The sequence below is a fragment of the Poeciliopsis prolifica genome, unplaced genomic scaffold, assembly GCF_027474105.1.
Source record: "Poeciliopsis prolifica strain line A6 unplaced genomic scaffold, Auburn_PproV2 SCAFFOLD003, whole genome shotgun sequence".
Taxonomy (NCBI): Eukaryota; Metazoa; Chordata; class Actinopteri; order Cyprinodontiformes; family Poeciliidae; genus Poeciliopsis; species Poeciliopsis prolifica.
The window spans coordinates 315756-341818 of record NW_026562378.1 but is presented as its reverse complement, the minus strand read 5'-3'; the positions used below and the strand labels follow the sequence as shown (position 1 = coordinate 341818).

At 36.7% G+C, this 26063-nt stretch overlaps 1 protein-coding gene across 1 annotated transcript in view; it reads right to left on the bottom strand.

The window, feature by feature from the left end:
* LOC129358284 (contactin-4) overlaps positions 1-26063 on the bottom strand; it is a 128389-nt gene that overhangs the window by 70389 nt on the left and 31937 nt on the right. The window contains exons 2-3 of the mRNA XM_055027225.1: positions 12866-12934; positions 2772-2907 (exon numbers count right to left, since the gene is read on the bottom strand). Of these exons, the coding sequence (XP_054883200.1) occupies positions 2772-2832 (61 nt within the window). The 5' untranslated portion in view covers positions 2833-2907; positions 12866-12934. The remainder of the gene's footprint in view (positions 1-2771; positions 2908-12865; positions 12935-26063) is intronic.

Sequence of the window (26063 nt, the reverse complement as noted above, 5' to 3'; positions counted from 1 at the left end):
CATATAACTTTGCTAGAAAAACAAATCAAAATCCAGTAATTTTTGCTACTCTTCAGAAAATGCTGTAAAAGTAAAAGATGACGACTTTCAACTGTCAAGTTGAAAGTGCATGAGGACAGACTTGAGACTTACTTGAGACTTGCAAAATACTGACTTTGTCCCACCTCTGATATTTAGTTGAGTAAGAGAATAACAGACCCATCATAAGATGTGGAATTATTATAAATGTATGCAAATCTCTTCTACTTACACAACTAAGAACACAATTTTGCAATTGCAGTATTACCATTAATTGGCCAAATGGTGAATGATTCTGTACTTTTATATTGCCTTATCAAGTCAAGAGGACCCCAAAGTGGTTCACACTACAGTCATTCATGCACATACTCCACTGAGTGTGAGCAAATGTTTTAGTTTGATGAGTGGATATTAAGTTTTCCATACAATGTTCCGGTGTTTTAGTTAAAATGACCTTAAGTGCTTCAAAACCAAAACCAGAAAGAGATGACGGACAAAAGAAAACAGATGAACTACATCAGAATAGTTGATCTATGATATTCATCTGACATGATGCCAAACACATCATGTTGTTATTTTTCTAGATTAAATGGCCTTCAAGGTGATGTTGCAACAAGCTAGCCAAAGCCTATTAGCAGACAAGCTGAATCTTGATTCCAGACCAACAAGATCGATGTCATGTAGTTGAGGTGGGATTGGATTTTTTGTCATTTACGCAACTAAATAATAGCTCAGTGATTCACAGGAAAGCAAAAATCTTCATGGTTTTTCAGAGGGTGCAGAAAATGTTTGGTTTTATAGAGAAAAATGCAGATGCTGCCATTTCTCAAACCATCCTAATATTCCTTTTTTTTTCATAGTGCGAAATAACAAATGTGATTACGCTCCTGCCATGTTTTTCACTTTGGAATTGAATGTTCTGTAGTTCCTAATTCATCCCTTTATATTGAAATAAAAGCTGTTATCAGGATTTTGAGCTTTACTCACTTTTTTTAAATCCACTGCTATTTTGAACACGACACTACTTGCAGAATATGATGAAGAGCACTGGCCTCTGCTCTCACTACTCTGCATCTGTACACTTCATAATACACCCCGGTGGAAGTGCTGACTTGAGATAGGATGCTAAATCAATTGAAACAGAGGCATAAATAACAAAGCAATAGAGCCGGCTCCATATGCTGTATGAATTTCAGTGTATATTTGCGTGATGACTTGTAAACGGTCGGCTTGATCTGGGTACACATTATATCCCTCAAATGTGGCTGCTGGTTGTAAATCTCCAAGTTACACCAGAGAGCTCTGAGAGGGAGTGGAAAACCTTAACAGTAACTCATGCAGGTATTTGGGAAACTAAAGCCTGCTGCTGGTCTCCTTGTCTGTCAGAGGTAGATTAACAGCATCATCCAGAATGCTCCAAATAAAGACATGAGTGCTAAACTGAGTGAGTGGATTTGTTTGTAGTACAAGTTTACTTCTGTGCAAGTGTTTAAAAGGGAGGAAAACTTGCAGATGCGTCTGGAGATGTTCTCTTGTTCCCTAATTATGCGTCAACATTGTAACACTCCAAAGGATCCTCTGGTGACAACAGTGGCTGTGGCAGAAGCATCTCCAACATCTTTGGCGTCTATTATATCTACACAATGTGACTAGACTTTCAGCAGCACTAAGCTCCCACTGGTCCCCACTGGTCCTCACTGGTCCCCACTGGTCCTCACTGGTCCCCATCGGTTCCTCGTTCAGAGTAAATGTTCCTCATCTGGAGCCTGGTTGAGTGGTGAGGTGTGTTTCCCAATCCTGGACCTAAAGGCACACTGCCCTGCATGTTTCATGCGTTTCCTTGCTTCAGCCCAGGTGATTTCAATTGACAGGTGTTTGCTGAACTTCAGTCATCTGAATGCAGTTCCACAGGTGTTTGCGAATTGCTGCTGGCTAGTCTGATGGAACTGAATGGGGTGATTTCTGGAGAGAGTTGCTCTGTGAGGTGAAAACTCAGAAGCTTGTAAACTGCAGCTCTGAGGAGAAGCTTCACCTTGAAGATGGAGCTAGGATCACCTAGGCGTTTTGCACAGCTAAATGGTTGCCATGGAGATTTCTCAAGCAAGCATGAAATAATTAAAGTAACACTCCAGATATGTTTCTGATGAAGAAATAACATTATGACATGATGTACAGCTCAAATAAGTCGAGTTTACTTAATACTGCCCCTTTAAGTTTAAGAGACCAGCAAGTTGTGCAAAAATTATTCAAGCATTCACCAGTTGGACATGTATTCAAAAATTTTGAAAAGATCACATCATCTTCAGCTGTAAAGGTTTGGGATTTGTCCTGAAATGACCCCTGAAAACCAAACAAGCCTAAGTTTTTTGTAAGTGGTATGTATGTAGCATATAAACCTCTGACTGGTGCTGAGCACTAAAGAAACCCAACAACTCCACAAGATAGCTGAATTTGAAAACTTTCCTACACCCAGAATGCAACGCACTGGTTCCGAAATGATATGCTACCAAAGCTGAATTTTAATCCGATTTGAGATGTTTTGCACTTCCCCCCTTCAAAGTAGGTGTAGGATCTGCACAGATATAAAAGCAAGTAGAAATGAACACTTTTATTTGAGTTCACTATCAGCTCTCCTTAAGAAACGATAAACCAAACCCAGGTGAGGGAAAAGAAGGCAAACTTCATCTCTCTCTCTCTGAAAGACGTATGCATATCATCCATGTCATGAAAGGAGACTCGTCTTGGCATCTTACCGGCAAGGCACTCTTTGAGTGACAGAAGGATTAAGAGTTCCCATGGCAACAACATCTTCATTTTCCAAGGTGAAAGATTCCTGTTCTGACAGACAGTGAAGAACACTTCCTGGGCAAACACTCCCTTTGTTTGGAACTGTGAAAAAAGAAAGAGGAAAAGAGACCACATGAGCTCTGTGAACATTACGAGATGCAATCGGAATCTGCGACTTCAGGGAAAAAACTGAGAATGTGTAAAAGGCAGTAAGCTGTGAAAAATCGGTGTGCTATTAATAATTCATTCAACCAAATAACCCGGGCCAGGATCTCATGCTGCGCACTGAGCTAGCAGCTGATACTGTGGGAGCTGATATGTGGTGCATACTGCAGCTTCACTATCTCCAAAGAGCAAGTGGAGGACAAAAAAAGCAGAAGCAGCAACAGATTAGCAGGATCCTGCTGCAGGAAGTGTTTAATCTCTGAAAACTATTTGGCTGGTCAAATCGTAGACGACAGTGATTAGTAGTGATTAGATTCAGTGTTGTATAAAGTACCTCAAAGTGATACTGCACTGAAAGTACCAGTATCTCACCATAAATTTACCTTGGTAAAGTCAAAGTCTCCTACAAAAAATATTACTTGAGTAAAAGTGTTAAAGTTTCTGACATTCATTGTACTGAAAGGTCAAAAGAAAATGTACCTAAAGTAAAAGTATTAAGTACAAGAATTTCTAACATGATGTTTATTTTCTGACAAAAACTTCAGAACTTCAGTTGCATGAATTGAGTCGAGCTCTTCTTGGACTGATGACAAATGTTCATTTGCTCTCTATGTACTCAGGCTGGTAGAGGAGAGTTCAGCTGTCCTCTAACAGTCAAAATAAGTCAAGTAATTGACTTATTTTCTACATAAGTCAATTATTTGAATTTCTTTCTTAGACAGGAACCCAGTTCCTCCATTATTATTATTATTATTATTATTATTATTATTATTATTATCATCACAGTTCTGATTACAGACACTCTCAGTGAGTGCCGGTTGGAAACATCTTCAAAGGAAGAGGATCCAAGTGGAAAACCATTTGGACCAACCCATCTATATAATCATTCACTAGGAATGATTTCACAAAGTTCATGTTATCAGTTGAACTGGCCAAGTATCCATCTCATCCTTGAGACGACTGCAGAGCAGAGAAGAAGTGACATCATCATCATCAGGTGAACTGGATTGGTTGGATCAATGTAAAGCAGGCTCTTCCACGTGTGTCTGATGTAGTCAATTCCTGAAATATTGAGGTAAATACATGTTGAATAAACTGAACCAAGCTAACATGATATGACCTAACATTTAAGTTTAAACTAAAGGGCTGATATTTTGATTTCATTTTCTACATAATTGTCAATATTACAAAGCAGAGGTCCTCAAATCCAGGTCTCGAGGGCTGGTGTCCTGCAACTTACATGTGTTTTGGTCCAAAACAGCTTATGTTTTGTCAAAAAAAAATTGAAAGCCATCTCCCATTTAAAGTGACTATGTCATTGTGATTAGTGATTGCTGTTTGAATGAATAGGTCTGCCAATTTCGATTGCAAATTCTCTCTTACAGAAGATTCTGGATTACCTTATTGGCATCAACAGGTCAAACCTGAACAGAAACTAGGGATTGGAAATTATCCACCAAAGATGAACAGATATGATTTTGATGCATCATATAAAATTCCTGTAAATTTCTTTGATTTTACATACCAAAATTAAGAAAAAAAAAAGGCTGTGATTATATTTACAACACTGTATGCAAACCTTTTGAGTAAATTTTTTAAAAGCTTCTCAAATCGATGAGCTAATTATTGAAACAAAAGCTTTGCATCAGGTAAAAATGGACCCAACTCCAAGAAGTGTGTTGCATTATTTATATGTTATGAATCCTGTGTAGGAATGCACAACTTAGTTTTCGTTCCTCCCACAAACACATCAGATACGGTCAGTGATCAAATACTTTGATGGTGGATTCAAACTAATGAAGGCAAAAAAAAAAAAAAAAAAAAAACAGCTATTTATTTCAGAATGACAAAATGAAACATTTGCAAAATTAGGCATCAGAAGTCTACATGAGTTTCTATAACAGGAGAGCTGCCAAATTACTACAGAAAAATACAGAAACTTAAAAAAAAATGAAGACAAGTTCTTTGGCAGGTTTTAAATACTAATTACAGAGAAGATTAAACAGTATAAAACATTTTCAACATTGCAAAGTTAATCATGAGTCAAACTTAATCTTAAGGATGGTGACTGCAGTGAGTCTTAGAATCTGAGTTATAATGTTAAACTCCAGCTCCAGCATGAACATTCATTTTGATTACTGAAAGTTTCCAAGAACTGCTGCTGACAACAAGGGCTGAATCAGCAGGTCTGGCTTCATAGCAAACATGTTATTTTCAAAATAATAGGATGCACTTTAACTACCATCACAAAAATCTCAACCTACGTTTGTATGAGGAAGCATTTGTTCCTTCCACCATCTAAAAAATATATGAATTATTAACATTAATGACAGATTAGCAAATATTTGTGACATGTATCTAATGCACCAATAACTCCCTCTCTGAGTCTTTACATGTTCAATTATGCAGTAACTGAGGGCAATGATTGCATTGCCTTGCTTTCTCGGGATGAATGCGTTTAAAAATTGCTTAAAAACTGAAAGTGAAAGCTAGACCCACTTTCTGAGTCATTTGGCGATTACATATTTGACCAATCAGAGTATCGAAATTGAGATTTGGTTTGAATTTATTATGTTTTTTGTTTTCTTTACTTTTTTTTTTTTTCAGCAATCAACCGACTATGTTTCACATCCATAGTGAGCAGAACTTTCCAGATCCAAACATGTATTATTCAGAAAGAGTCCGATCTGCCGATTCCGATTTTGGCTAATACCAATTGTTTTTGGCTGAAATGTTTTGCTAAATATAGCAAGAAAATTGCTGAGTTGAGTGGGGTGAGTATTGTTAACTACAAACATGCAGACATGACCTGGTGGACTGCTCTGTCCGTCAAACCTTTGTCACAGGAGAGGACAGCGGCTGGTTGTCAGACCTTTGCTGAGGTTGATAAGATCAGCTTCAAAGTATCGGCCAATCATTAAGCTCACACAATTAGAAAATTGGGGCAGACTTATTGGTCGGTGTTGTGGAAAAAATTACTTTAACAAGAGTCTGGATGAGAAGTAGAAAGAAATTGTATTAAAAAAAGTTGCAAAGTGAGAACAGAAATGCAAAATCAAAGGAGTTTGTCAAGTCTGCTCTGACTAACACTGGATTTGGCTTTTGATAGGTTCTGGTCAGAGAAGAGAGACTTGATTGGACTATAGGTGTTAATCCTTGATGGTTATATAGCAGGGATTCTATGGAGCCCAACACAGATGGTCTTGTCATTTGTCTATTGTTAAGGAAGTGGGATTGTTCTTTAACGCTAAAGGGGGCAGATAAGTTCTAGTTTGGAGAAATAACACTCAGTCTCCAGGATCACGGCCCTGTGACCTGTTGTTACATAACACTATAGAGGCCTGTGTGAAAGCATGTTGACCAATCATATGATAAGACTAATCAAATAACCCAAAGCAGGAGTGAGGAGCACATTATACATTTTTCCATTACAGTGGCTCTGTGCATCCCTACTTTGGGATGAATTAGAGTGGAGATCACAACCCAGGACTTCTCATCCAACATTAGTATCTGACCTCACAAATGTTGCCTTAGAAGAATGGTGAAAAATTAACCTGGGTTCGATTGAATTTCTTGCTTCTTCTCATAGTTGCATGTCATGTGGTTTCTTTCTCAGTACTTTAATCCATACTAAACATATTGAGTAAACAAAGAAAGTGGTTGGATAAATATGTACAACATGGATTCACGTGTATCACGGAACGGGATGGGAATAAGAGTCCCATCTGCATGATATGCAACGCCAAGTTGAACAACTTTAGTCTCACACCGGCAAAACAAAGGGAACACTTCTTGAAGCTGCATGGAGACGGGGAAAAGTAAAAAGTATTTTGTGGATTCAAAACAACAAAAAACAAATTACATTTCAAATGTTAAAAAAAATAAGTTTTTAATTTTTTAAAAATTCTTTTAAAAAATTCAAATGTACTTTTAATTAGTAAAATAGCAAAACTATATACAATATATTTTGGGGGGCTGAAATTCTTTTATGGAGCCAAAATATTTTCGGGGGGCCAGAATACAGTAATACTGTAATTTGCTGTGAATTCATGCACTGTGTTGGTGTTGAGCAAGGTGATGTTCATGCATGACTCATTTTGTGCACCAGTGAGAAAAGCAGTTACCTATGACTTGAATTTGGAAAAAAAGAAATCATATTTTATTTATCACTAAAGAAGGGTTCAGAGAATGTGCATATGAACCTGGTGGGTTCAGTACCTCTAAAAAGGTTAAGATCCACTGCTTTAGACTGTCTGAACAGACAGTTTAGGATTTGGGTCTGTAAGTAAGTAAAAACGGAACACAGCGTTCCACTGGAGTTAAGGAGTTAAGAATGGGACGACAGGCCAAATGATCCAATATTTTTCAACAATATACTGTGTAATGTGGTATTTTTTAGTTTTGCTTGTGTTTGTATCTTCTAATCTCAATTCCCAGAGTAAAAAGGCTCAGACAGATGTCTGTAACAAGAACAGAGAAATCTGTAATCATGACTGAAGAGGGGAGCAAAAATAAAATCATTTTTCAGGCAAAGAGCAGTAGATTTACAGAGCTCTGCATTATTTACTCAGACAGAGATCAGTGCAGATCATCCAACCTCCATCTTGTCAGCCATCATTATTGATTTGGTTTCCATTTTTTTAACCTTCTGACTTTGTGTTTGTCATCACTGCCTTCTGCTCTGTCACAGGTCTCAATCAAACACAGAAGCTCGGGTCAATAATGGGAGTTTTGGTTGATGCCTTTGCTTATGAGGTTGGCTTGGTTGATATATTTTGCTGTTCCAGAAAGGCAAAAGTATCCATCAAATAGTATTCTTTCTGCTTTGAGATCCAAGATGTGAAAAAATCTCTATTTGCAGCCGTATCTTCTTGATTTTGAGATTTTAAAGTAGTTCCTGTTTTGAATAAGGAACCAGGAAAGCAGATGCCAAATGAATCTAACAGATTGATAGAGTTAGATGAAATGCTTATATATTGGACCTTTGTTGTGAAATTCTAAATCACTAATATTTCACTTTTTTTTTTCAAACCACCTCTAGATAAAGCCAAAATCAGTTTTAAAAATCAGGTGCACTTACTGAGCAGCATGTGAGGAGAGGAGCAGAAACAAGTCGAGTTTATGCTCAGTGGCAGAAAAGTGAAGCGACCAGATGGAATCGTCTGATTCATGTGGAATCTGGTCCAAACACAGATCAGTGATGGGAATGGAAACGATTCAATTTGTAAGGAGCTGAACAGCTTTATAGAGAAAAATAAATAAATAAATAAATAAATAAATAAATAAATAAATAAATAAATCACATTTCATACTAGTTTCTCCCCACGGGGCGTGACATAGGAAAAAAAGGGTCACATGTTCCTCATCATGCCAAAAAAAAAAAAAAAAACATATCAACATAAAGCATCTGATTATAGATAAAGAAAAAAAAAATCATGCAATTCCAAAATACTCTACATGTCTATGTTTTCTGACATTTTCAGATGCTAATTATCTTATGCTATGTTTTGGTACAGCGGATCCTTTATGATTGAGTTGTACATTGTCATTTTTTAAATACAGTTTATTATTATTACTATGTAGGAAAGCATGCTACATCACGTTTCACATGTTACAACATGATGGAATTTTCCTGTTTCACATGTGGTTTGTTTGCCGGATCATTTGGGTACATGTGAACACACATTTGAACTCTGCATGGAACTGAACTAAGATTGAGCTTTTCTGTAAAGAAGAAGGGATGTACTAGATGTACAAAGTTGGCAGAGATATTAGAATGAAACTGTCTCTTGCATCAAAGCATGGTTTTACAAAAGAATTAAAGCAATTTTTTATTAGCAGTTTGATTCTTTCTTTTTCTTTTTTTACTAAAACACATTTTGCAATGGAAAAAATAAACATGTTTAATTCAAGAAAGTGTTTTGCTGCTAAATGACTGAATCAATGGGCATATGACCTAAACAACAAAGATATTTATTGTTTTTAATCTTTTATTGAACCTTCATTTTGGTTCATCATCATTCATGGAACTTCTTTGGAAATTTGGATGCAGAGATTAGTGATCTGTGCTAGTGCTACATGTTAGCATTTACCTCAAGGTAAAGTGAGGTGATTTTATTTATATAGCACCTTTTCAGGAACAAGGAAGTCCAAAGTGCCTCACATGAACTAGAAGGAAATACAACAAAATAAACCAAAGGAAATAAAGCAAAAAAAAAAAAAAAGCATAAAACTACACATTATTTTCCCATGTTTAAGAATAAGTAGTCGGTGATTTATAAACTCATAGGGGGTTTCTCTGGATTCTTGTTCTGAAATTTTTACGCTTGAATAGCTTCGCTGATAGATTAACTCCTTTTAGAAAAATGTAAACACAGCAATAGTCTTTTTCAGCATCCAAACAGATAATTTTTTGAAGCAAAAATTAACACCCAATGCGCCATGAAAAGCAGCTTTGTTTTCCCATTACTGTTGTTTGCAGATGTTGCTTGTGAATCAAATTTATGAGAGGACCAGAAACATATGCAAAAGTTTCATCTCGGGACTTTATGCAAAAAAAAAAAAAAAAAAAAAAAAAAAAAAAAAAATCTATGGAATTAATTAATAGAAATTGCTATATTAAAGTCCCTTTTCTTTCTTACCAAAATATATTTATTGAGCTTTTCCACTTTGAAAATACAGTCATGTACCAGTCTGAATAATCTTCTTTTGTAATTACTACATCACAGTAATATGCAATTATAAGCCCATTGTGGGGTTAAAACTTACCAAAGTCAGAGAAATAAAAAACAAAATAATAAAATTAATAAACCAAAATAAAAACAATAAACAGCATAAATGATAGGGTTCGACAGGGATAAATGAGCAACATATGTATATGTATAAAGCAAATCAAGAGCCTCTGCTGCAGTCCATCTTTTATCATCTTTTTCTACATTTAAATTCACTATTTTATTCTATTGCCTAAATTCTCAATAAAGTGACGTTTGTGGTTGTAATTTCAGACAAAGTGACCGACACATTAAATGGGCATGAATACTTTGGTGGTATTGTTGGTTTAAAAATAATTTCTAGTTGTTGATGTGTGAAGTATAAAGTACTGACTGCTGATTGATTGGGATGTAAAAACTGAGCGCTTTAAAGAGTGGCCCATGTTGAGAGCACTCAGTGCATCCAAAGCTCTCCTTCACCTATCACCTTCAGAACAGCACTTTCCTCATGATACGCCATAATCCATCTATCCTGCGCGGATCAGAAGCCCATTATTTGCCAATACTGGGTTGCTCAATTAAGAATGATGACATTGTTAGCATTAGTGCATTGCGAGGCTACGGGAAGCATTAATGCCTATCACAGAGGTTGACTAACAAGCCCCTGCAGTGTTTTAAGTCATTAGCAGACCTGCTCTGCCCAGTGATCGATGTTCATTTGTGTTTGCCGCAGTCAGCTGTCCACTCTCGCTTTCCAGCTAATCAACTTTATTTTGTCCACTTCCACACAAATGTGGCTCTGCTTCAATTTGTATTCAAAGTCACGCTACGGCTCCTGAAGGCACGTACCCTGAGCACAGCAGCTGAGAACGCTGAGACGACAGTTCCTGGAGATGTTTAAGTGAGGGGCACAACAACTCTGCAACCATGATCTATGGATCCTCAGAATCCAGAGGCTCCGTGTTTTTTTTTTTTTTTTTTTTTTTTTTTTTTTTTGTATGGTACAGAAACCTAAAGGAGTTGCATGTGATTAAGTTACATACCCTTAAAAAGAAACAACGGTTATTCATTTTTGCACATGGCAGATGCTCAGTTCAAGGTGTTGGAAGAGAGATGGCTAATGGTGCCTGGATGGGACACTCTTTGTCACAAATAATGACACTCAGGCATGCACTGAAAAAACACAAACCATTTTTTGCTCTTACTACACTTCTAAAAATAAAAAATAAAAACTATATTATAGGTAACTTTTCAACAAGATATACAAATCCTATATTAATATTGGAAATTGATCTGATATCAGCCAAAAAACGAGCATCAGATTATCTGGGACTACAAGTAAAATCTCAGACAGAAGAACTCGGCCGAAGCCTTCAACCCTTCAAGACCCATTTAATAATAAATGGATCACTTACAGAAACAGAACTTTGACATCACACAACAGCACGTTGTTTAGAGAAGTAAACAAATGCATGCTGCCGTCTGCAGATCAATGTAATGACTGACAGTGCCCCCCGGGTTCTGGTTGGTTGTTGGGAGGGCTGGGAGAAGCCTGAGGATACTGATTTTTCACAGATTGTCCTTCTTATACCGTATCGTCAAGACAGTGACAGTTTCAACAAATATGTAAAAAATATATATATAATATAATATAATATAATATTGTTGACAAAAGAACTCGTTGCACTGGTAGAATTTTTCGACTTATGACATGTAATTTTTTTTTGTTATAAGTGAACAAAAATCAGCTTTTTTATTGATCAATATTAAGGAGTGATTGACTTAACACGAGCTCACATCACCTGCTGAAAAGTTACTTGTAAATTACTTTTGTGTTGTTTGAAATGTATCACAATATTTGCACAAGAAGGCAGACGAAAAAAATTTATATATATATATATATATATATATATATATATATATATATATATATATATATATATATTTTTTTTTTTTACAGTGTACATAATGTGTCCCCCCTCCGTTTCTCCGACTAGCTGGCGATGCTGAAATATCAGTGTAGAAATTCCTGAACCACTGTTGAATTCTGACCTAGATAAATGCAGGTATCTGAAGGAAAAAGATTCCTGCTTTAGCGTTTCGAAGAGATTAGCTTTCCATTGTGGAACAGCCAAATTAGCACAAGAAGAAAAAGGAGAACTGTAGTGTATCATGGGATCTCTGCTGAGCCATGTTCCACTTCATTACACTCTGAGTAATTGGTTAAACATGTGACTATATAAATGATCTCTCTGCAGCCTTCTGAGTATTAATTAAGACCCCTCTCTCCCTCCTACCCACTTCGGATAACAGGTACTTTCTGCAATGTGCAGGGCTCCATAAAGACATCAGCATGACGGTGCCTTTTCTTAAATGTACTTCCAGGAGCCAGGAAACCATCCAGCTTCATCGTTGTTTATTTATAAGACAGTAAGTTATAAATATCCAACAAAAAACCAAAGAGCTTCCTCATCTAGGATTACAGTTCATCTGAGATCCTGTCAGTCCCAGGGGGGCAAAAGATGCTGCAGCTTAGGTGCTAAACTGTCACATGCTGTCACATGAGAATACAATAGAGAAAAACCAGAAGGACAGTTAATTACTTACTTCTTCAACAAAACTGCTTCTCAAAACAGACAAACACATTTTACTCGCAAATACTCAGAAATCCTTTAGAAAGAGGAGATAAGCAACCTCAGTTAGTAATCAGTTTCTCAGGGATTAGTTCCCAGATGTCTCAAACAGTTCATCTCCACTTCCCTGAGTGAGAATATATTCTACAAAAAGCTTGGAAATGATGTGAATGTTATTGGGACTATATCAGCATAAGCATGCAGATCATGCCTTAGTGTTTAAAACTAGAACTAAACACGGAGAAACAAACTATGGAACAAACTGAAAAATGGACGAAACACTGAGTTGTAATTTAATTTATACACAATAGTATAAATTAAAGCAATATAATTTTCATATTGTGAAACTGATTTGAACATTGACTTCAGAAACAATCATTTTGGAATACATAGAAGAGACCACAGACATCTGTTCAGACACACATTCCCAAGGAACCGTGTGCTGTCATGGCCCCCTACCTGAAAAAACAGCTGCTGGTCGCGGTCATTCATAACAGGCAATAAATCACAAAGGCCAACAACAAGCATGTTTCTCACTGATTGAGTACTCACTGAGTAAGTGGGGTCTGCACCTTCTCACTCTTTCCTTCACAGCCAAGACACAGTCACTACTTTGGCAAGCTAGAAGAGAAAGAGGGAGAAAATATTGAGAAATTTGTGAGGAAAAAACTGCTTGATACGTCTTAAAACTGCCTGATAAAAGGAAGATCGCAGCCAGTAAGTAGCACAAGAGTTCCTAATTGTGACTCATATCTGGGTGATTCTCGGTGCTAGGTTTGGGTTTTCAGCACAAAGAGGGTTTCCCATGGCAAGATGTTCTCTCAGAGTTTCCCTGAGTGTATTAGAAGCCTGCAGGCGCTACGGGATGCACATTCCTTCCGTGTGATTTAGAACGGACTACAGTCACACCGCTGGACTAATGTAATTAAAGTGTTGCAGACCATCTATGAAGTTGGTCTGACCCAAGTCATCTGGAATTTTTCTTGAGTTGATTTGTAGGGAAGCTGGTTTAAAGACCAAAGCTGAGGAGGGTCTCATTTGGACAGGATGGGTGAGATGAATGTCATCTGAATCTTGACTGTTTGGTCAGGAACCCATGGCCTTGAAAAATACATAGTCAAATTAGCAATGTTCACCCGATTGGGTGATAGTTTTTGCAGAAATAGTATCTGGAACTTAGGTGTTGATGCAGTGATTAGGAGAACATTGGTGACTATGTAAATAGCAGGTGAATGACACTAACCAGCAAAATGTGCCCAAAATGACACCTTGCATCAGCAAAGTGAAACCTTAGTCAAAGACTAAAAACAAATCTAGAAACACAGAAACCTGCAACACTGTTGTTTACATGTCTTCAATGGCCAGCGACTCTCACACCAGAACCTTTTCAAACCAGGTCTCAGGGTAGTAGTTTTCGGGAACGAAGGTTTGAAGTACACAGCAAATGTGAAAGAGTACAGTGCAGAACACATGGCTGCAGGATTTGCATGAGCACATAACAAAAACAATAGCATAGCACATAGCAAACCCTATTTCTCCATTTTGTAAATCTGCTTCAGCCACCTGATTGAAATGCTTCCGGCACACCTGGTCCCCCTGAACTCAGAGGGACTTTACATGAGCTTGGTCTGAAAACGGCTTAGGATGTAAAGTTTTGCTGGAGAGGAAGACTCCTGGATGTGTCTTCTGGGCCTAACATCTTCAGGGCCTGACCTTGGATAGGTCAGAGAAAATGAACAAAATGAAGAATGTGCACTTTGAATACAGAATATCAACAAATTTCAGAAAAAAACAAAATGTGCTTTAGTGAGAGATGTCATTGTGTTGACACGCAGAGTACTCTGAGGATATAAATAACTCTACTAACTCAAGCAATTCCAAACACAGAAGAAAACTAATCATAATAACCTGGATTTCTCCACCTAACACCAGAGGCTATTCACTCATTCTAATTTGGTTTTCTGCAAGACAGACTCAATTAATGCTATCACAAAAGAGTGGAGTGGTTGTGCGAGTGAATAAAAGCTCTGAACACAGAGAACATGAAAAAAAATTAAACATGACACACCAATACTTATTTTCTTTGTGAAAAGGGAAAGCAGACTGCTACTGTTAAACATGAACTATACTTGAGTACAACAAGAAACAGCTTCTATTTGGAACTTGTCTAAAGAGAGGAAACTTAGCCAGATGAAATATATTGGAATTAAATACAGAATTTATTGGAAAAAGCTTTCCTGTAATATGCTTTTAACTACTAATGCTCTCATTTTTGAAGAGAATTAATTTGACACATCAAGGCTATTCGACTAAATTTCATGGAATACTTCTACTGCATACAAAAAGCTACTGCTGTAATTGTAAAACCTTAATGTTGTTTGTCTTTTTTGATACCAATATGATAGCTGGACTAAATTCTAAAGACTGGAAACTATGTGCCAAATAGCAATAGAAGCCCAGAAACTGAAAGTATTAAAGGGGCAGCATGATTTGTTTTCCAGGCACATAATACCATTTTATATCTCAATCAATTAACTATGTTAACTTCAGTTGATATAAAAATGCGACATATATCACATATAAAAAAAAAAGACATTTTACTCAGGAGCAACAAGAGATGTTCATTTACACCAAGAACCCAAAGGGATTCAGTGTTTTAGCCCCGTTTTGCCTGACTCGTCTCCGAAATGACAGGACCTGGGGAGTCTCAACTGGCGGTCCCCATTTTCAGTAAAAGCAACATGAGGGGTTCGCTCTGCTCGGCCTCCTCAGGCCAGATTGTTGCATGGAGCTTGAATAAAGGATCTCACCATTTACCAAACCGTAGCTTCAGGACTGTCATTCTGAATGTGCACTTTTCATCCTGAGAAGAAGTACCAGAGGTGTTGGGAAAAGTTTCAGATTGATCTCCCATCTTCCTCATGACATCAAGAATGTATCCACACCCCTCCCTCATCCATGTGCTCAGGTGTCACAGAAACCCAACGACTGAAAGTGCCCACCGCAAGAGAGTCGCATTACACCAGCTGTGCAGATTATGAATGATAGGGAAACCCTTTTTCAGTTTCATTAAAGTGGCAAAAAAAATGAATTATTCATGGTTTTAAATTTCAGGCCGTCTAAGAATTCCTCTGCATTGCATCAGGTCTTTTCCTTCCACCAGATTTATTCCAGTGGAAGTGAAGCGTTTTGCCGCTCTGAGATCTGTTGCCAATTTGCCGCACAGACAATGAAAGTGTCATTTGTCAATTGACACAAAGAAGCAGATAAAATGAGAGACATTCGTCAGCAAAAACCTAAAATGGACATGGACTTAATGAGACATTTTACAAAAAACCTACAGTAAATTAACTACAGCTCAGTTGTTTGTGAGAGCTGTCAAGCTGAATAAAAAGATGTTTTATTCACAGTCGAAGTGCCCAAAGGAAAACAAAACACCCACATTAAATAATGTTGGTTAACCAATAAATTGAAAAAAAAATGTTCAAAAGGCTAAATTTAATCTCCGGAGCGTTGCAAAAGTACCGACACCCCTCAAAATTTCCGATTTAATTTGAACTCTAAACTAGCTTTTCATATCTATGCACAATTATGAAATAATAGAAAAAATACCCTAAACATGTTTCTCATGCAAACATGATCGTAATGCGTCACACAGAGTGAGACAAGTAGCTTATTTAGCTAAATATTCTGCAGAATATCAAGCAAAATATATTCTGCAATATTTTTCAGAATATATTCTGCAGAATATTCTGCAAAATATTCTGCAGAATTAAATGTTCCAGTAGCTATTCAATTGTTGTGGAAATTTTAAGCAAACTTTTAAAATGTTGCAAAAAAAAAATAAATAATAATAATTAAAATTAAAATTAAAATAGATGGAAATCGGACATTTCCATCTAATGGTTTGGAGCGAATCACAGCGTGATTCCATCAGATGTTGATGCTACACAGGACTGTAAGAAACAGGAAGCAGAGGCTGCAAACCAGCAATGTCATTTCATTTTAGTCATAATCTAATAAGAATTGTTATTGTTGAGTTATAATACAATTTGAATCGACTAAATCTATTGTCAATTTAGTTGACAAAACCTAAATATTTTGATCAGTTCATTTGAATTAGGAAAAAATGACTAAATGTTTAACCAGTTACGTTATTGTCTTAATGTGCAAAACAGAAAAATAAATCCAACTTTTTTCCAACGTCTTGATTTTTTTTACCTTGCTTTCAACAATAAAAATATTTTGCAAATCACATTCTTCATAAAATAAAATGTATATGTCACTGTAAATCTAAAATGAACACCATTTAGTTAATCTGTTAAAATAAAGCTGCCTAATAACTCTGTCTTAATAATCATTTAAACTCAACATCCAAGAAAATCAAACTTCAATATTCTATTAAAAGCACAGCAGAAAACTGAATTAATCATAACCTTATGTTTCATATAAGTGACCCGTCAGGAGGTCAGCGGATTCCTCTTTGACTCCATGGATGAGATGTAAACATTTTCAGGGCAACAGTTAAGGGATTAAAACTAATCAAATTTACTACTTCCACAAACAATGTCAATAATTTAAAGACTGCATTTTTTTCTTGTGAAACAGAAGGACTGATGCTGCCTTCTGTTAAAAATGTAATTTTAAATTAAATGTAAAGGAGGTCGTTTATGACACATGAAGAAAAAAAGACCATAAGATTTTACTGCAAGAAAAAAAACAAAAAACTCAGGAGTCAATCATAAAGCGTTGATGCTGTAACAGCAACATCTTCACACCCTGCAGTATCATCACAGCTACTCAGGGTTCTGTCAACACCCGCCTGGCTTCCTGCTTGGCTGGGCAATTGCAGCTGTCAGTCATCTGAGTAATGTGTGCGACAGCTGTGGTATTTCAGACAATGGAGAGGGACTTTATCATCCTTCCTCCAGTAGGTCATACGACAATGACTAATTTTAGGTAAGACGGGGGCGTGAGAGGCAACTGTTTTTCTTGGCAAGGCTTTGACTGAGTATTGTCATCAAATGAATCAACTTCACAGCTGCCTGTTTGCTCTAAAACACCTACAGTCACCAGAGAGTGAACAAAGGTTTGCTTCTGAGGCCTTGCAGTGAAGGTACTGCAGGAATAAGGTCTCTACCCACTACACAGTTAGTAGGAGGAGGGTAAGAGTGCAACTAGCTCTCAGGATGAGACGATTTATATCAGGTGAGAAATAATAAGATAAGACAAGTAAAAGGAAATCTGGTTTTAACAATCAGACTACAGGTTTCACAAATCACAATGTCAGCTTTAAAGAAGCTAAAATGAGTGCAGAACATTCCGGTCCAGTTTTGACTGAGGCTCCTTTTTTTTTTTTGTTTATTTCTAGTATGGGCCAAAAGCTAAAAAGGAGCATTGAATGTACTTTTTGTGCTTTTACAAATAGAATAAAGATTTTAACTGGGCTTTATATATATATATATATATATATATATATATATATATATATATATATATATATATATATGTGTGTGTGTGTGTGTGTGTGTGTGTGGGTGTGTGTGTGTGTGTACAGTTTAAAAATAAGTTTGTGTTTTGCAGAGATCATTCAAAACTGCCCTCATAGAAGTGCACAAATTTACTCCAGCAAAAATCAGGTTTTTGATCTTTTTATGAACTGAAAGAGGTAATGATAGGTAAAGAATTGACTTATCAAATGTAAATACTATTTTACACCATTATGTAAAAGTGATTTGTTTTAACTTTACATCATGTTTTAATGTCATTCCCTCATCAAAAACTGATCTGGAGAGTCGCATTGATTCCTTCATAAATGCAGAAAAAAATTATTCATTCTCCAGCATGAATGCTGGCACCCGGAAACGCCTGTTTGGCCCTGGCTTTTCCTCTGTGCTTTAATTTCCAAGCTTCCCCCTCGCAGAGCAGCCCTCCCTTGTGACTCCTCCGCTAGGCTCCACCAGACTAGCCAGCAGTAATTAGCAAACATCTGGTGGAACTGCACATCAGCTGAGCTCATTATAAGAGCCTTGGTAAAAATGTTGCTCTGAAAGTTAATAGAGGAACCATGCTGTCTTTCTGAAGGCAGAGCTTCAGAAAAATAGGAATTTCTTAAAGAGACAGAAGCCCAATTTCAAGGCGTTAAATTCAGACAGAAAATTTATTTTACGTCATATTCAATATATCATATTTATAACAACAGAAGGTAATTATAACCAGATTATATTACAAAATGGAAGTATATGGCTGGAAACCACACGTTATAAATATATACATATGAATATATACACACCCATACATATAAAATGCTGATATAGGTGTGTGTAGGTGTGTGTGTGTGTGTGTATGGTTATTCGTTTCTGAATTTTTAGCACAAGCAAGAGTATCCCCAAAACTCACCTTTACTTTTGCCCTCTCGTGCACTCCAGTGGTTTCAATTAATTTGGCCCTCCCCGGGTCTCAGTGCTGGCAGATCCACCCCAGAGACAAGACATCCATTACTGCCAGGTCTCAGACTCCATTTCAAGTAGGTGGTTGAGGGAAAGAATGGCCACTGTGAGGGTAATGAAATATTTTCCACACCAGAAATAGATGTTGTATGCTCAGACAACCGTGCTCATTATTGAATATCACCAGTGATGTGTCAATTGGTTTAAAATTGGAATTAGTGCTAACAGGTGTCAGAGTTTTTGCAGATCTTGAGTCAAGTTTGCTGAAGGTTGCATGAATGTGCCCTTGCACTTATGGGTGACAAGTCTAAATTTAAGCCACATGACCCCATCGAAGGAGTTGTCATTAAAATATAGGAATTTATTCTTGTGCATGTCAAAACTAAAACAACTGTGAGAACAGAACATTCACAGATATTTTTTTTTTCAGTAGAAAATAATTAGAGTCATCCACAGGCATATATTTATTTTGGAAACCTCTGAATGTTTTGCTTATTCAAGCACACGTTGACACATTCGACTGTACCGCAGCAAGTATTTGCATGTCTCCTTGTTGTTTCAGCAGCATGAGAAAACATGTTTAAAAGGTGTACATAACAAGAGGAAGTGAGAACTGACACACAAAAATACACAAAACCAGTATGACAAGACAACTTAATTATGATAATTCTTCATTAAACTCCTCAGCTTTAGTTCTACCAACAAGAAAATGGCAGTTGTTCTCTCCATAGAAACTAAATTACTTGATGCAAGCTGATGATACAGAAGTTGAAAAGTTCAATTCAAACATTGGTTCAAAAACTGTGATCTAATTAGTTCAGTTAGAGAAAAGAAAAGAGACGAAGGAGCCTCTTCATTCTTTATAGACCACCATTTTTATTCATATAACATGCTTATCTGACTTAATCTAACTTCTACAAAATAAACAAAGAAGTAGTAAGATGGTAATCTAATTTTAATGTCACATAGTTGATAATTACTTGTTTAATTAATAAACAAGTATCACAAGCTATCACTAGCTATGATCAATATTCACACTTTGACCAAAAATTGGTCTTAAAGATGTCACAGACAGGCAATATATTATTATGTAATATATATATGTAATAAGTAATCTGAATTCTGTTATAGAAACTATGAAGTTTTCCCTTCAATTTACTAATAACTTTTAAATCAGAAACAAACTTTAAAGCTTCAAAGGCTACACTCTTCTTCCGTTGTTAACTCTCAGTAAGAAAGTCCAAGAAATCAAGGTTCTCTGGCTTCTGTCACCATATAAAAATGTGAATACTGTATTAGTTAGTGACTTAAACCTCATCAAACTCCAGAGTATCCATCTACCTTACATTTGAATTACATGTAACACACAATACCATACACAATTAATAAATTTGCATTCCATTTCTGCATATTTGACATTGTAGCAAACAATTTAGTTGCCACAATTTGTTCGGGATGTTGGAAAATTTCCCCTCAAGTCGAGTACAGCTGGTAACACAAACCATGTATATATTCATATGTATTCATATGTAAATGCGCTGTTTAGATGTTGATGAACATCCGTTCGCCTCGGGATGCCAAAACTGATACAGATATCTGAGGTTTACTATTATCAGGCAAATACTGATCAACCATAGAAACTGAAACAGAAACTGTTTCAGTTCTTCTTGACACTCCATTTTGATGTAATGAAACACTGAATTCTACTTCTTTGATTTCAAAATACACACACACACACGCACACACAATATCGATGCAAGAAGAACATCAAAAAGTGACAAGTTCTGATTATCCTAAAAATGCCTCACATTTTCTCACATTTGAGCCTAAGTAACTCATAAATAAATTTATTATAAATATTACTTGTTTAGCTATGCAGGTTACGGGCCATTACCTTGTTAGCCTAATTATTGAGCACTGATCAACAATTTTCAGGTTAAAAACACAATCAGTATGTTAAATCAAACCCCTGATCCAAACCTGTTGTGTTAAGCCAAACATGGAGAGACTGGGCCGGTCGCCTGGTCAAGGCCTGGTCAAGGCCTGGTCAACACAAATCAGGATTTTGTTAGTTACAGAATCTGGTTTGGAACTGGCTTGTTGAAAAAGTTGAATCATTTTTTAAATGCTTAAAGTTCTTTGGCAGTCATAATATCAAAATCTAGTGCAACTCTAAAAAAATCTTCTAGATTTCTTCAAGGACTTTTTAATGAAAATGTTTAATCTTCTTTTGTCTGTACCATTTTAAAATTATTTGAAAATGGACTAAAAATATTTCTATTAAAAAAAAAAACTAGTTAACTTACTGCTAAACAAAGCCAACATTTTTCACATGTTGGCTTTGTGTACTTTGCTTAAACTTGACTTCTGCTAGGAGTCTGGTTGTCTACTTTTTCACATAATAATCATTAGAGGTTGTACTTTGTAAAAGTATTTCAATGAAACATTGTTAGATTTCAACTGCTTTGTGAGACGTTTTCATTAAAACGTCAAACCTTTCCGTGGAACTTGACTAACTGCTCTGGGGATCACCAATTATTAACACACACTTTGCCAAAAACTTCATGGAAATTGCGTCCAACAGTTTCTGAGCCCTGCAGCTAAACAGCAGAGCTGTCACCTTCATGGCACCGGAGACGTAATCGGTTGACTTCATTAGCTGGGGAACATGACTGCATGTGGGCCACATAATTCTGTGCCAAAGAAATGGGTGAACTGGCAGCTTGACAGACAGCTTTCTGGTGCCTGGCCGACTAACAACGATGTCCCAGAAAGCCAAAAAGTCAAGTAAAGTGAAATGTTCTTCTGCACTGCTTGATACAAACAGACTTTGCGGATTTACACAATATTCTATAAGCCGATACTTTCCAATGCAATTCAACATCTAGCCATTACAGAGATATTGCTGTTAATTTATTAGTGATCACTGCAGCTACAGGGTCACTTTGGGGGAAAGAGGGAGAGGATTATAACTAGTTACATTTATTTGAGTAGATTTTTGGAAAGTAAATGTACTTTAAGGAGTCTTTTTCCTATGCTGTATTTCCCAATATTGAAACAAATCTAGATCCAGTATTGGTGACAATGTGCCAAATCATTCATCTAATTCTCTCCTTTGTGCTCTGAGTGATGTCATGAGATATTTATTTTACATCTGTGGGTAGACTACATATCTTGCAATCAGAAGGTCGTAGGTTCAATTCCTGCTTCCTACTGGCACATGTCTATGTGCCTCTGGGCAAGGCACTTAACCCCAAAATGCCTCGTGATCGGTATATATATTTGTCAGTGCGACTGGGTGAATGCAACTCCAGTGTGAAGTCATTTGAGTGATCAAATTGACTGGAAAAATGCTATAAGTTCAATCCATTACCATTATATTCAGAGTTCATAATTTCACTTCCTGAACCTCAAAGTTTTGTTGCAGCTCATTTTATTGGTTTCAGTTTCTTTATTATCTGTTTTATTTTCTGATATTCTCCTAATTGCACTCACTGAACAAGTTCAAGTTGTTTTTCCATGTTTGACCAAGCTTGGGAAGGTGTTTGTGTATTTAAATGTGCTGTACTGGTGCAAATTCATATAAAATACATTTGTAATTCAGCACATTGTTTACTACATTTATGTCCACTTTAAAAAATAAACATTTAATAGCCATTCACCATGTTTTTTGTTTTGTATCACCATCGGCTGATACTAAACCTCAGATATGTGTATTATATGTGAAAACAAAGGAGCCATGTTGCGATGACTTACTTCAGTAAGTCATCGTTTCAGAAAGAGCAGGAAGTTTTAAAGAAACAGCGGCACGATTTCAAGGAATTAAACTATGAAGTCAAATTTCATTGAAATCCTATTTTATACTTCGCATTTTTTAAGCCGCTGAATGTAAGTTACTTAATTGTGCACAATTAAGCACTGGGACATAGTGCCGGTTTTGCCGGCACACCAATGATGCTGCCCCTTTTAGCAACAAAAGAAACCTCTCCCCAGTCCACCGAGGGCCACACCACAGAAAAGCAGGAAAAATTCAACTGGTCTCACACAGAAGCAGGCATCCGTGTTACAAACACCAGGATTGCCAGGCAGCGGAACAAGAACGCAAAGGTTGCTGAAGCGATGCAACACATTTCATCATCCATTATACATGAGGCTACCGCTAAGTAACAGTAGCCCTGGTGGGCCTCTACTGCCATTATTCATGGACATCAGAAGACATTCTGAAAATGGATGTTTCTGAGTCTAAGAGACATATTTTCCTGAAAGCCTTGCACAACTTGGTTGAACTTTGCTGTATAGTCATGTAGTGTGTCCCTCTGTGTTGTAGCAGGGAAATGAGGGCTGTGCTAATCCTCTCCCAGGGCAGACACTTAGACCACTGTGTACAAAGCCTATTAATGTAAACACCCTTACACTACATAAGAAGCATGTTCTTTTAAAAGGGCGGCTATTTAGAATCATTTAGGCCGACTGTGGTTACACATAATGGATCAAACACATCCTTAAAAGACTCTGAACACTGAGAATATTCCATTTTAAAAGCTGTTAAAAACAACATCTAGAACCTAAAGTACCAACTTTGACACGTAAACCATTGAGATTTTTTTTAAATATTTGCTTTTGCTTTTGATTATCAAAAGTGAGTTACTAATCAGAATAATTACCAGTTAGAGTGGAAAAAAAATAACTTTACTTTAGGGCGAAGATTTATTGTCTCATTTATCATTTATCGTTACAAACCTCCCTTCATGATAAGAATTCTGATTTGTCATCTCAATATATTTCAGTTAATAAATAACTAAACTGCAGTTTTATTAGAAGTCTAATTTTTACCATTTTCTAAATATCAGTAAATTAAAAGATCTGATTGACTGCAGTTGTGTGCAGTTTAGCATTACCTTTATGTACAGTTTAGCATTGCCTTTATGTGAGTGGAGTTCTGAAGATTATTTTAAATGTGTACATTTTTCAAGAGCAGTATTCTTATATTGTGATCATATTAACACCACAAAATACTGCAGTAAAAAGAGTCATCTGCTCCAATCTATAACAGCACAGTCTTACAGCAGGACTGTAACACAAATTTTTAATTAGTTCTTATTGAGGTTTAAAATTTTTCTTTTTAATTTAAGCTTTTTTGTATCACAAAACCGGGTCCCTTAATCTTTCCTAGGTCCATCACCATGGTAACTTATGTGGGAAGCCTAACCCATTAGAATTCACCATGTGTGAAAGAAACACTATAGCAATTATTGAAATGAGAAAATTAATAAAATAAAACAGTGGCGCATGAACCCATGACCAGCCTTTTTCTCATTTTCTCATCATGACTGAAGAAAAGCTTTGAGACATGCATCTCAGAAGCAAACTAAACCAAAGTGATTTCACAATTTCCACATGTTTTGTATTTAGTCAGTAACACTTACATTCCCTGTTTCAGTCCCTTCTCAACTAAAAACTCAGCATCGTTGTGGTAAACCATGTTACTACAGGAACACCTTCATGCTTCTTTCTTTAAGTTTTATGAAAATGCAAAAGAATGGAATCGTATTATTCTTATTATCAATTGCTTTCATTGCTACTGTTGAATTCTGGCAAATGTGGGATTCACAGGCTGGTGAAGATTTTTGAAAAGTGCTTCTTCATAATCAACTCATAAAAGAAAGTGTTCCAAGTTCTGATAACCTGAGGGGAGTCAACAGAAAGGGCCTTTGGTTCTCCTGCACATTCAATTATTATCAATTGAATGTGCACTATTAGTCATATTACACCAGCAAATGGTCTTTTTTGTTATAAAAAAGGGTTGTTTTTTCTTAGATATTTTTTGAGAAATTTGTTATAAAAAAGGCCATATGCCTACTTTCTAGCAGATTTGTGAACTTTTCAGAATTTGTGAAAATCCTTTTTTTCTTCAAAACTTTAACTTTTTTTTGCTTTAGATGTTAAAATATCATCCCCTCATCAAAAACACACGTGCAATGTTGCCTTGATTCTTGAATGCATGTTTGGAAAAATCCTTTAATCTCCATGGCAACCATTTAACTGTGCAAAATTCCTTAAAGGCAAAGCTCCTCCTTTGAGCTGCAATTTCAACATTTCTGAGCTTCCTCCTCACAGAGCAACCCTCCCCCACTCAGTTCCTTCAGACTAGCCAGCAGCAATTAGCAAACACCTGATAGATCTGCTGAGCTCATTATAGGTGCTACTGCTCAGAGGAACGCTGGTAAAATTGTTGTTAACGGGTAAATAGAGGAGCCATGTTTACTTCTTGAACAACTTCTTCAGAGTTTCAGGAAGAGCAGGAGTTTCTTAAGGAGGCAGAGGCTCAATTTCAACGTGTTAACTTACCAAGTCATACTTGATAACATTTTTTTTCACTACGGAACGTAACATAATCACTTGATTGTGATATAAAATTATATTTTCTGCCCAGAAAACACATAAAATTGCCTCTTACATCTGACTTCATCTGTCAGTTTTAAAGTTTAAAGCTCAGAGCCGTCCCGGCTCCCACGACCTGCCCTCTCACTCTGCTGGCCTCCACAAATTCCTCTTGTTGCTGTCGAACTGGACAAACCCATGCGCCTAATTGCAGCAGCAGTTTGTCTGGAACACGCAGGAAAACCGTGTTCCTGCAGTGAGCAGTCTACACGGTTAATTTTCACAACCCTGTCACCGCTCAAGCACAGAGAAGGAGAGACTTCCCGTGGAGATACCTTTAACATCCCCTTGTCACTTTAATTGATGGTAAAATTGCCGTTGGTGATCATTAACAACTAAGAGCACTTCTGACTGCAGGTGGCTCGGTGTTGAGAGGTTTCAACTCGTTTATCATCCGCCGAGCCTTCCTGTTGGGTTAATCGTCTTACCTCAATTAATGGTAATAAATTCAGGGTTTTCAGCCAAATGTGTCATTAATTCTGATCCCAGTTAATGGTGCAAAGCAATAATAGTCCTTCAAAAAACAGAAGAGAAAACACAATTATCATCTGCACAATAATAAAAAAATTACCCTTTCAGCTTTTCACAATGTACTAATAAAATGGCAATGAAGCTCAGACGCAAAGCAAAAAGAGCACATGTGGTAAAAACGAACTCAAGGAACCTCATTAGGAACTTCAACAAAAATGTATAAAATCTACCATACATTTTATGGTAGATTTGCCTTCATTGTCGAACGCAAATGTGAGTAAATCTGGGCCTCCATACCACCAGGGGCTCCCAAGAGCAAAAAGGTAACATGATGTATACATATATAACATTAACAATAATATAAGCAAAATGCTGTTACACGTGGAAAT